Source organism: Pipistrellus kuhlii, unplaced genomic scaffold (assembly GCF_014108245.1).
Source record: "Pipistrellus kuhlii isolate mPipKuh1 unplaced genomic scaffold, mPipKuh1.p scaffold_m20_p_1, whole genome shotgun sequence".
Lineage (NCBI taxonomy): Eukaryota > Metazoa > Chordata > Mammalia > Chiroptera > Vespertilionidae > Pipistrellus > Pipistrellus kuhlii.
This window is the reverse complement of record NW_023425404.1, coordinates 151729930-151742449: the sequence shown is the minus strand read 5'-3', so window position 1 is coordinate 151742449 and position 12520 is coordinate 151729930. Positions and strand designations below refer to the sequence as shown.

At 39.1% G+C, this 12520-nt stretch overlaps 1 protein-coding gene across 1 annotated transcript in view; it reads left to right on the top strand.

Annotated features, from left to right (window-relative positions):
• The first annotated feature begins 9827 nt into the window (after positions 1–9827).
• Positions 9828–12520, top strand: part of CFAP299 (cilia and flagella associated protein 299) — a 522006-nt gene continuing 519313 nt past the window's right edge. Inside the window, exon 1 of the mRNA XM_036412612.2 lies at positions 9828–10009. Coding sequence (XP_036268505.1) covers positions 9899–10009 — 111 coding nt within the window. The 5' untranslated portion in view covers positions 9828–9898. The remainder of the gene's footprint in view (positions 10010–12520) is intronic.

Sequence of the window (12520 nt, the reverse complement as noted above, 5' to 3'; positions counted from 1 at the left end):
AGATTTCTAAATCTGAATTTCAGTTTCTCATTGGTAAAATGAAATATGACCTTTAAGGTGTAAACTCAACTATTCTCCCATGATCCAGAGATCAGAAGTTAACAGGTCTGATCTTTCTTCAAAGAAATCAAAATTTTTACCCATATTTCCACACTTAATAAACTGATTCTCACTGAGATTTTCTTATTTTTCTACATGGTGTTGATAAAGTCTCATGTATCTTGAATTGGAAGTCACTTTAAATGAAAAGTGTGTGTGTGTGTGTGTGTGTGTGTGTGTGTGTGTGTGTGTATACTGCACTGCAATAGGTTATGAGTGGAAATGGGATACTGGACAACTTAAGGTGTAGTGTAATAATTCTAAAATGACTGGAAATTTCTTCCAATTTGAATAGTGAGATAATAAGATATTTTATCAGAAAGAACGTATGCACCCCTATGTTCATAGCTAGCTAAGATCTGAAACTAGCCCAAGTGCCCATCAGTAAAAGAGAGGATAAAAAAGCTGTGGTACATTTGTATCATGGCATACTATGAAGGAATCATAAAGAAGGATCTCTTATCTTTTGAACAGCATGGAGAGACATGAAGAGTATTATGCTAAACGAAATAAGCCAGTCAGAGAAAGACAAGTATCACATGATCTCACTCATATGTGGAATTTAATGAACAAGATAAATTGATGAACAAAATAGATCTAGAGACATAGAAGCATAGAACAGACTGTATAATCTCAAAGGGAAGGCAGGAGAGGGTGGGTGGGAAGTGATCAACCAAAGAACTTGTATGTAATGTATGTATGTAGAACCCATGGACACAGACAATAGTGTGGTGAAGGCCTGGGGTATGGGGTGGGAGTAAGTTAGAATGGATCATGGAGGGGGGGGGGATGGGGACTTATTTAATACTTTCAACAATAAAGATTTAATTAAAAACACAGAGAAATATTTTGTCATTCTTGAGAGACTGTTTGATTCTACTTCACTTGCTCTTTTATTTTTTCCCTCTTTTCAAGAAAAAAACAAAACAGCATCAAAACCACCAAATGTGCAAGAGGAACGATGTGATTGTAGCCCAGTAAGGTTGGAAAATGTTCTTAGTCCCATCATGAACATGGATCGTTTTATGAACTGCTCTTTGGTGCTTCAGCCCTGCTCACTGTCAGTCTGCTTCCTCATGGTGGTAGGGAGAAAAAGGCTGAAACCTGGCCCCATAATTTTAAGTGTACCCTCCTGACCCTTCCTGGACCAGGTCCTTCCCTTGTAGACTAGGCTTTGGATACTCGGGATTCCAAAATTCCCTGTTAACAAAGCCTCCACACTGCAGGAGTATGGCCTTGGCCTGAGTGATGGTCAGTCCCGATTAATCCTTTGGGCTGTGTGTCCACATGGCTGTGTATATTAGGGTGAGAGGAGAAGGAAGAGTGGCCTCTAGGTTATGCAAATATTGAGGGTGGGCCTGGGAGTGGATATGAACTCTTCTTTAGAAGATATCTGTGTGTATCTTTTTATTTTTATTTTTATATTTTATTGATTTTTCACAGAGAAGAAGGGAGAGAGATAGAGAGCTAGAAACATCGATGAGAGAGAAACATCCACCAGTTGCCTCCTGCACGCCCCCTACCGGGGATGTGCCCGCAACCAATGTACATGCCCTTGACTGGAATCGAACCTGGGTGGGACCTTCCAGTCTGCAGACGGACACTCTATCCACTGAGCCAAACCGGTTTCGGCCTGTGTGTATCTTTCCATGGTTCTCTCTCTTCAGCAAGAAGCACACATTTTCAGAACAATTGAATTGTAATCCTGGGCAAGATGGTAAAGTTGTTTAAGATCTCCCTTTGTTTGCCTCTGCTCCCCCTTTATGATCTCTCAGGCATGTTGGTGATTTCTTCCCAACACCCCAATCATATCATATTCCCATGTTTATTCCTGGCTGCTCTTAATCTCCAATCACAACAGGTTACCTCACCTGGACCAAGTTCTCTCCTTTGATTCACCTTCTCTCCCTACCCCAAATCAACATGGCTAAGTTGTCATATGTTCCAGGAAATGCTGTCTTCCATAACTAGCTTAAATAATCAAATAAATATATCTTTGATGATCTATTTGCTAATTAATGTGTTTTTCCCGCCAGAAAACAAAAGGCTTAGCTTTGTTAAAATCTACCACTGTTCAGAAGACATTTATAACAACCCCTCACCCCCCCTCACCCCAGTTAAACAAAAACTAAGAACATCCCAAGTTTTAGGAGGTAGAATCACCTGTGAGGATCAGTCTGGCTACTGTTTCCTGGGTTCTCTTGGATTTTTATCATTTTTGTTGCAGTTTTATCACTCCTGTTACCATCATTCCTGGGCCAGTCTCCTCTTCTTTGCACACCAATTTCTTGTCCTTAGTGATGAGGCACCCCTACCCCCTTTTTAAATACCCTTTCCTCTTTTAAATACTAAGTAGAATAAAAGGTAATAAATTGATTATAAGAAACAAAAATCTTGCTTACCAAGCACAATCTGTTCTGCTATAACACAACTGTTGAAATCTTAAAAAACCTTGAGTTCTCAATAATAATGTAGGAAAACCAACTATTTTAATGGGAAAGGGTAGAAGTGGGGGCCAGGAGGATTCAGATTCAAAACAACACCCTTATTTTAAGGTGCAACACAAACAATCCTGGAATTTCAGGTAGACTACCAGGGAGGTTTTTTGGCTGGCATGTCTAATGCCCTTCAAACCACACCATGGTATGACCTTCCTCAGGGAGTAAAGCTGTTCCTGCAGACAAAGAAGTAGCCAGAGGTTCGCTTTCAGGGCGGGGAGACGCAGGCAAGAGCGCCACCCACAGGTGGTTGGGCTAAAAATGCATTACTCAGAGGAAGACGAACAAAATATCGATAGATCCAGAACATAGAAACGAGGAACAGACTAACCAGCCTCAGAGGGAAGGCGGGGTGAGGGATATGGGGAGAGATTAACCAAAGAATTTATTTGCATATATCATAACCCATGGGCACAGACAATATGTGATGAAGGGGAGGGGGAGGGTTGGCGGGTCGCCATGGAGGGGGTCAGTGGGGAACAAATGGACATCTGTAACACTTTCAACAATAAAGACACTTTAAAAAAAAAATCCATCTCCAGGCCAGAGCAATGACCAAGATCATAAATGGGAAGGAAGAGTAAAATATAGGGCACAAAAGCGAAGTTAGATTGTAAATGGAAGAATGACAAACCCTCATCCGTAATGGAAAGGGCCGATGGTTGGAGCATGGTGTAGAGGTTCAGGGCAATAGGTTCTGCACCACGAAACTGAACAGTGATTGGAAGCCAGCGGTCATCTGATTTCCTGGGTGCAGACCTCATGAATTGAAAGCTCATGACTTAAAATGAAGAGCAGAGAAGATGGTTTCTGTTTCATGTAGCTCATTTCTCTCAATTAACCTCACTGATTAACTGTGACTTGAAGGAAGTTGTAATTTATCATCGTCTCTCAATAGAGTAAGATACAAAGAAGTTATATCATTTGATTATGGTTTCTAATTAAATAAACATAATTGGACCTTGATTTTTCTAAAACCTAAATTAGCGCTATGTCTATTAAATGTGGGCTTCTCAGGAAAATTGTCTTAAATTGTCGTAACCTTTTAGAAGGTTTAATTACTTTTTTTGTTAGTATTTAAAGACCTACATAAAAATTACATTTGCCTTAAAAAAGCTATTAATTAAGATTGATTAACATGTAGAGGAACAAATTGGTCATGTAATCATGTATATTATAATGGTCAATAAATTTTCATAAAAATAACATAATTCTTTACTCTTGAATAATTATTCAGGCCAAACTTCCAGAAATCAGTATGAATTTTAATTTTATATTTAATTTACTTAGCATCTTTTTAGCCTGTTTTAGATTAAAGATCAGATTTTCACTGTGTATTAATAATTATTTGAAAATTTGGGGTGGTTTAAGTTAATTAGAATGATTGCCAATAGTCACATTGCTCTTGTTAGCTGCCATTGCAGTAATGCTTCAAGGCAAATGCTAGATTTTTAATAAAAATAAGGAACAGTATGCTTACACTACATTTTTTTTAAATTCAGGAATTTACTGTCTGCTACATGTACATATTCTCTTTCTGGAATATGTAATCTACTGGGAAACATTACAAAAGAACATGAAGTAAAAAACTGTCTGCTCTCCAGTTGCTTATTCTGAAAGGTTCTCAGTGTACTTTGCATTCAATTTTTATCAGCAGCCCTTTATAAAACCCCTCAAAATCCAATAATTGACTCATAAACTAATAGTAAACAGAAAGGGAAAAATTAAAAGTATAGTGCATTGTACATGGTGTCATAAACCGGACTAAATGCATTATTGATAAGCATATGTTAGAGCCACATTTTACAGATGCTCACAGCTCACAGCCATTCTGTTCCTCTGGCAGCCTTCACCTCCCCTCAGTGTTTAATAATGCAAATCAGAGACATGGCACTGATGTTAGTGACTGAGAGTAGCTATAATTTGGAAAAAATAGATGGACATGGGTTAGCATTTATAGATTGGAATATTTGTATGATAGTAGATATTCTGAATGGACATGGAAAATAAGTTTTTAGAGAAAGATAAAAAGAATATGAACAATAAAAATGCTAATGAGGTCCTGATAGAAAATGTGATAACTGGGATTCTTTAAAAAAAAAAATATATATATATATTTTATTGACTTTTTTACAGAGAGGAAAGGAGAGGGATAGAGAGCTAGAAACATCAATCAGCTGCCTCCTGCACATTCCCCAATGGGGATGTGCCCACACCAATGTACAGGCTCTTTACCAGAATTGGAACCCTTCAGTTGGCAGGCTGATGCTCTGTCCAATGAGCCAACCCAGTTTTGGCTGAGTATTCTTTTGTTGTTGTTGTTAATCCTCACCAGAGAGTATTTTTTTCTATTGATTTTTAGAGAGAGTGGAAGCCTGGCCAGGCAACAAACCTGCAACCCAGGTACATGCCTCTAATGGGGAATTGAACCTGAGACTCTGTGGTGTGTGAGTCGGCCTATGCTCTACCGCTGGGCCATACTGGGCAAGGCCAACAAGTATGTTCATTAAAATAAGTTTACATTTAAATTCTCATTGCTGAGACACAATGGTTGCCATAAATACCCTCTCTTAGTTATTGAAATAAATATTTTTGTGCTCATTTGGCTAATAGTAACCACATAATTTTGAAAAATGTAAGTGTCCATTTATAAAAACTTTTGACTTTTCTTCATAAATACATTCCAAGATATTAATTTATTCTAAGCACTGCTGGTGGCCATGCATTCATGTGTGACGTTTGCTGGGAGTGTTGGGACCACGCAGGAAAGTGGTGTTTTAGGGCAGGGCCTGATTTCCATGTAGGCAAAGAGGTTGAGGGAATTTTCAGTGAAACTGTAAGAAAAACAGTATAGAGCCCTGAGGGAGCCCACGTTTTCCTCTGTTCAAGAGAGATGGTTGTGGCATTTAGATCCAGCCTCTATGCCAGTGGTCGGCAAACTGCGGCTCACAAGCCACATGAGGGTCTTTTTAGCAAAGGCCAGCTTAGGAGTACCCTAATTAAGTTAACAACAATGTAGCTACCTGTATAATTTAAGTATAAAAAAAACTTGGCTCTCAAAAGAAATTTCAATTGTTGTACTGTTGATATTTGACTCTGACTAATGAGCTTGCCGACCACTCTCTATGCCGTAGCACAATAATAGCTTTCAATCTTTAGCAGCTCCTGACACCTGCCGACCCACTTCTGGGAGCAGTTCCTTCTCATACTTATCTTTCTTCTGGGTTGTTCCTTTTATATTGTCAGATAAAGGAGGAGAAAATGAATGAGTTACAACACATGAACACGGGTGTCTCCATGACAGAGAAGCTGTGGAACCAGAACTTCAGCAATTTAGAAGAACTGAGATGGTGTGGCAGTCCAGTGACCTCATCACAAGAAACACTTTCAATAAATTCAGTGTCATCATTATTACAAAGCGCAAAAGAGCTCTCCTTGGCTGATGATTAGGCAATAGTCCTCACCTGCAACCCACAGAAACTTAAGGAATTGGGCAACATCAGACACAAATCTCTTATCTTACTCCAGTGTGCATATGTTTTTCTTTCTACAATATGGTAATGTATTATTAATCCATTTTAATGGAGCCTCAAGTTCTTACTCAGAGTATTTAGCATCTTATTAGCAAAATAATCAAGGCATTCTCCTTCCTATCATATCAACAATACCAAAAGGATGGTTGCTACTCACTTCCCCAGATATCATGGTATATTACTGAATATTTGAAAATAAAAAAAGTGCAGAGATTTGAAATTCTTTTATATACCTCCACCAGCTAAGTCCACTGCCAAAGCCTATTTATTTCAGAGATGCTTATCCTTAGATTTTGCCTACATTCCTATATTGTGCTCACCCTCCCTTATTTTTATTCAGCCACATATATTTTGCTATTCTTGCATAGCATGTGTTTCTTCTCTCTCACATTTTGTAATTTTGTTGTAAATATATATAATACTTGCTGATTCTTTTGCAAAGAATAGAATTTCTTTGGGGTTGAGTACTAAATTCCAGGTTTCAATCTTTTAAAAAAAAAAAATCCTAGACTTTAAGTAGGAATGCAAGTTATTCAAAATAAAGTATCTCCCAATCATAACAGACTTTGCAACAGGAAACATAGACTTACTGAAGCTCATTAATTTCTTTGTTGCCATCCTCTCATGTAATTTATCAGACACAGGTCTGAAAGTGAAAAACAAACAAACAAACGAAAAAAAAAAAAACAACACACACACGCATTAGGCCTATTATCATTCAAGTATTTTTGTAAGCAACAAGTCTAAATTTATAAATTGTTTTGCTTTCAATATTTATGGAGAAAAAGCACTCAGTATTTTTAGTTGAAAGATCTTACTAAACTGAAAATATTTCTGTGTTTAAATTTAAACACTTTAGAGATTACTTCATCAAAAAGCTGTTGGCCAAATGGCAGATTTAATGAGATTTCCACAAGCACAATGAGTCATAATAGAATGATACATGGGCTAACAATAGCCTAACCTTTTATTAACATATAGGTCCTTGTCACTGAAGACCTACATTTAATTGACCCAAAGAGACCCTGTGCTTTGCTGTTTCTTGAAAGTGATGATTCTGGTGGAGAACTATTATAGAAGGCAAACATAGTAAATGCAATTAGTGCTTACGGTTAGCCCTGAGATACTTTCTTTCAGGAGTGCCCAATCAGCAATCAAACTCATTCTCACTGTGTCCCTCTCTCTTATTCAAGGCTAGGATTACCACCGTATGTGAACCTAGCATTTGAAGTCTTCCTACTAGTTTTCCTCCTCCAGTCCGCTTCTTTTCTTTTGCTCTCTTACTGGGCCCCTCATAGCTGTGAAAATAATGTGCACTTTTTCCTATACAGGCTCTGATCTTCCCTGCCTCCACTCCTCATAATATACCATCCCTTTTGATATTTTTCTTTGTGTCAATCCATGTTCCCATTCACAATTTGACATATATTGTTTTCTAATAAACAAAAAGCAACTTTCATAATTAGTTCCATGTGGCTCTTCAAACCTCTATTTACCTCTGCTTTCTTTTTGTGGAAAATTGGGAATAATAAACTACGTTGTTATTTTTTTATCTTTAAAACTTTGGCCAGCCCTAGCTGGTTTGGCTGAGTGGATAGAGTGTCAGCCTGCAGACTGAAAGGTCCTAGGCTAGATTCCAGTCCAGGGCACATGCCCAGGTTGTGGGCTCAATCTACAATAGGGGCACAGGTGGCACCTAATCAATGATTCTCTGTAATCATTGATGTTTCTATCTCTCCCTCTCCCTTCCTCTCTGAAATCAATAAAAACATATTAAAAAAAAAAAAAAAAAAAAAAAAACTTTGGCCAATTCATTTAGGCTCATTCTGTCTCTATTTAGAAAGTAATGCTTATGCTCCTTTCCTCGTTGATTTATCATCATGATTAAATAAAATAATATATGTAAAAGTATTTAGAAAAGAGTTGGCATGTGGTAAAGAATAAACATTATTATAATAAGGCAAATATTTACAATTCCTGAACAAACTAAGTGATTGAAACTTTTCTAAGTCCTTTTTTTGTATTCAGTTAGCCCAGAATAATGCTTCTTTCAGGTGGGACTTATAAAACTGAGACATATGTCTTCTGTCAGAATGTCTTAAGTAAAATGAACTTCTCATTCTTGAACTACTTACATTTTCATATCTTTTAAAATATTAGTTGAAGTCAAATTGTTTGTAACCAATAATTTTAGCACAAACACTAACAAGGGTGTGATTCATTGTTGGCACTTAGGACATGTGTGGCATGCAGGAAGCACTCAATAAATGCTTTTGTTGTTGTTGCTGCCATGTTATGAGTGTCCAGGATTTCTCTCTCCTTTCTTTCTCTTCACCTAAATTCAATCATGAAATTTCATTTTAAAACAATTTCCAAAATGCCCTTTAAACATTTCAGAACATATTCATTAATTCAAAAACAAGTCATTGATATGCTAGAGATTATTGTGTCTATATTATTTAACATTTGTACATTTGTGACATCTTAATTGTTGAGATTACCTTTTTAAGGGAAAGCCAACTAAAGGTGAAGTATCTTACTAGATGCTTTCATTGAAATAAAACTTTTTTGTAGATAATCTGTGAAGATCTTCAAAATCAATTCAGTAAGTACTTAATAAATTACAATTACCACAAGCTCACCATTGTAATATGTGTTAATTCCTAAAGATGATTTGAAGAATATTAAAATAAAAAAATGGATTCCAAAATCCATGTTGGATTACATTAATTCATGTTTTCAATATGCAAAACTTTGTTCTAGAGGAAAAGTCTTGATTGTAAAACTTTACTTTCTAAGTTTCCACAGATATTTCACCCTTTAAAAAAGGCAGCTTCATGCAGCAGGGGTGGCTCAGTGGATGAGTGTGGAGCCATGAACCAAGAGGTTGCTGGTTCAATTTCTTGTTAAGGCACGGGGCAGGGAGTTGCAATCCCCATCTCTGGTGGGGAACATGCAGGAGGCAGCAGATGAATGTTTCTCTCTCATTGATGTTTCTGTCTTTCTGTCTCTAACCCACTTCCTCTCTAAATATCAATAAAATTATATACATATACATATATATAAATTATATATATATATATGTATATACATATATATACATTTATATATATAAAGCAGCGTCAACAAGTCAAGATCTTTCATTGTGTGCTTATTGAAACTTACAAAGTAAAAAGTTTATAAAACAAGCACTTGGTGCCAAAAGAAGTCTTCCAATATATTGTCTTCAAGCTTCCTTCCTTTGGGAAATTCATAAATTCTTCCTCATACTCAAACACTAGCAATAACTTGCTTTTAAGTTATAACTTTTCAAATAATTGGGTTCGGCCACAGACCATTACCTGAGACTTCTGTTGTGAGATATGCTCTTTACGGAAACATGTATAGAGTGATCTTCAGTTACCAGAGAATTAACCTCGCTATTTCTGTCTCGCATAATAACATTGTTTCAGGGTGAGATTAGAAGCGCTGGTCTATACTATTTTGTGTTGATATCCTGGCAGTCTTATAATTTTGAATTTTGCAGTGTACTTTGCATCTCTCTCTCTCTCTGGCTCCACATTTCCCCCCAAGTCTGAGCCAGCTGAGGTGTCAGTCCTGGCCTGGGAGTGTGTCCTGGGAGGTGAAGCCAGGAATGGGGCGGAAGCCCTGACCGGTGACCACCCCCGGGGGCGGGATCAACGCCCCAGCTCCCAACTGCTGGCCGGAACGAAGTGGGTGGAACCGGCCGCCTGCGTTGCTAGGGACGCTTCAGCCACGGCAACCGCAATGGATCAGGATGACGGGCTGACGGCGGTGGACAACATAGTCACCCAGTTCAACACCTATGAAGATTTCCTCGACTCGCAGATCACGACCGTGGACTTGTTCTACCTGGAGGTAAGGGCGACAGCGCCGCCGAGTGGCCATCGCCGGCCAGTCTTTCAGTCCCTCCGAGGCCCCGCTTCGTGAGGTGGTCGCCCTCTGGCGGCGAACGTCCGGCCGCGCAGTTTCCCGGCGTCGGTGTCTGTCCTTCCTGCCCTGCGAGAAGGCCTGGGTCAGTTCACAGTCTGGGCCCTTAGTGTCACCCTCTGCAGAAAGCCGCGCGTGTGCACGGGGTGTCTTGAGCCTCCGAAGCTCGGCCTCACGGGCTACCCAGTCGGGCTGCTCCCCCGTCCCCTTCATTCTCCTGCAACTGGTGCCTGCAGTCGGAGGCCTGCTGAGACTCTGCTGTAACTCAGGTCTGACACCCTGTTTCTCTTTCCTTTACCAACTTGTACTGAAGAATAGAAGCTGACAGAGGCAGTTTAGGCACCGATCAGACTGTCAAATTACAGCGAGAAGGCTGGAGAGTGTTGGGGAGGGAGAGAAAGAGATCAACCAAAGGACTTGTATGCATGCATGTAAGCACCCCAATGGACACAAGACACTGGGGGGTGTGATGAGGGCGTGCAACAGGGGGTAAAGGAAGCTGAGGGAAGGTCAATAAGGGGGGGGGGGGAGGAGATATATGTACTAATATATGTAATATTTTAAACAATAAAAAAAAAGGATAGAAGCTGATGACACTCACCTGGTGTATCTGGTGTTGTATTGGGCACCTGGACCCATAAACTTCCCTTTAATTACGGTAGGTACTCAGGTCGCTGTGCCTGCATGCTACTGACTCCTGTTTATCAAATGGATGATCACAGCTAATGTTGATAGAATAAAATAAAAAAAGAAAGAAAGAAAGGAAAGCTTGCAGCACAGCAAAATCAGACGTGATGAGATTGGCTACTGCCTTCTACCCAGCAACCATGCCTCTCCCAGTTTCTTAAAGGGGTGTGTGTGTGTGTGTGTGTGTGTTTGATGGGGTATTGATTGGGGGAAGGGCTGAGCGGAGATAGTTTTTGTCCCCTCAAGGAGAACCTGGTTGGACAGGAAAATAATAGGCCACCCGACCTAAGAAGCAGGAGGTGGAGGGTGGGTCCCCATAGCCCTGGCATATTCCCAGACCAGGTCAATGAAATGATTCTGCTCTTCTGGATAAGCCCCAGAACCCCACATTGGCCCTTTCCTCTTTGGTTAGACAAAAAGACCACCACTATGTGGCACCAACCCACACCCGAACTTGAAAAGGATTTGTATCCTGCAGCCAACTTCCCAAACTTCTTGTCTGCAACAACGTAATTAAGCATTTAGTGGATTGAAATATTTGGAATCCAAATGTCATATTAAGCGGTATTTTGCTTAAAGTGAACTCAAAGATTTGAATAGTGCTTATTCTCCAAAACATATTCATGTGCTAGATATGAACATAATTTGAATAGAAACATCTAATTTTAGTTCTAGCTCTGCCATAAACCAGTTGTGGGACCTCGGAAAAGTAATTTGATCTTTCTGGAATGATGTTGAAAACTGAATCCAAGTAATATTTCCAACATGGGTTCTGGCTTGAAAAACAAGCTTTTAAATTTTTATACAGGTAATATGTTTAAAGTCATGGAATTGAGTTTATTCCTTGCATCTAAATCACTGAAATGAAGGGGTAAATAATGGTGCTCAACAGTGTCTGTATTTAATTTTTGAGTGTTTAAAAAGAATGAAATACAGACAATAAACATCTCAATAAAATAAAATCATCTTTATAGCACATGTGGAAAACTGCCAAGCATAAGCCTACTATAGTTAAGAAGGGTTTCATTTTTTTTTTTAAGGCAGAGTTTTTTATATAAGCAGGGAACTAAAATTATTAATGTTGATTAGGAGTGAGAAATTAATACTTTGTGTTTCATCAATCGGAACTTTAAAGGTCTTCAAAATGGAAAATGGTGATTATATTTTGGGGAATGATAAATTTACTTTTAAATTTGGGATTGATTAAGCTTATTCTTATTATCTATACTAGTAAAAGGATAATATGCTAATTAGACTGGGAGACCTTTCAGAAGTCCTTCCGGAAAAAGCCATGGTAGCGGGCCAAGGCAGAGGCATTTAGGGGTGATCAGGCCAGGAGGGGAGGACAGTTAGGGTTGAGCCAGAGGGGGGAGGCAGTTGAGGGAAAGTAGGGGTGTCAGGTCAGTTGGGGTTGAGCAGGCTGGCGGTGGGGTAGTTGGGGGTGAGCAGGCCAGTAGGCAGGTGAATGATTAGGATCCAGCATCCTGGATTTGGAGAGGGATGACCCAGATTGGAGAGGGTACAGACCAGGCTGAGGGACAACCCCTGTGCATGAATTTTGTGCACCAGGCTACTAGTACTTTCATAAAAAACAAGATGAAGATTTGGTTGAATGATGATATTATATATATTTGTCTTAATAGTGTTGAGTAGTGACATTTTAAGTGCCATTAGATCTGTGGACCTATATTCTCAAATACTTACTGAGGATGCAGGTTACTTGCCCATATAGATTGCAGAGACAAGTGGGCT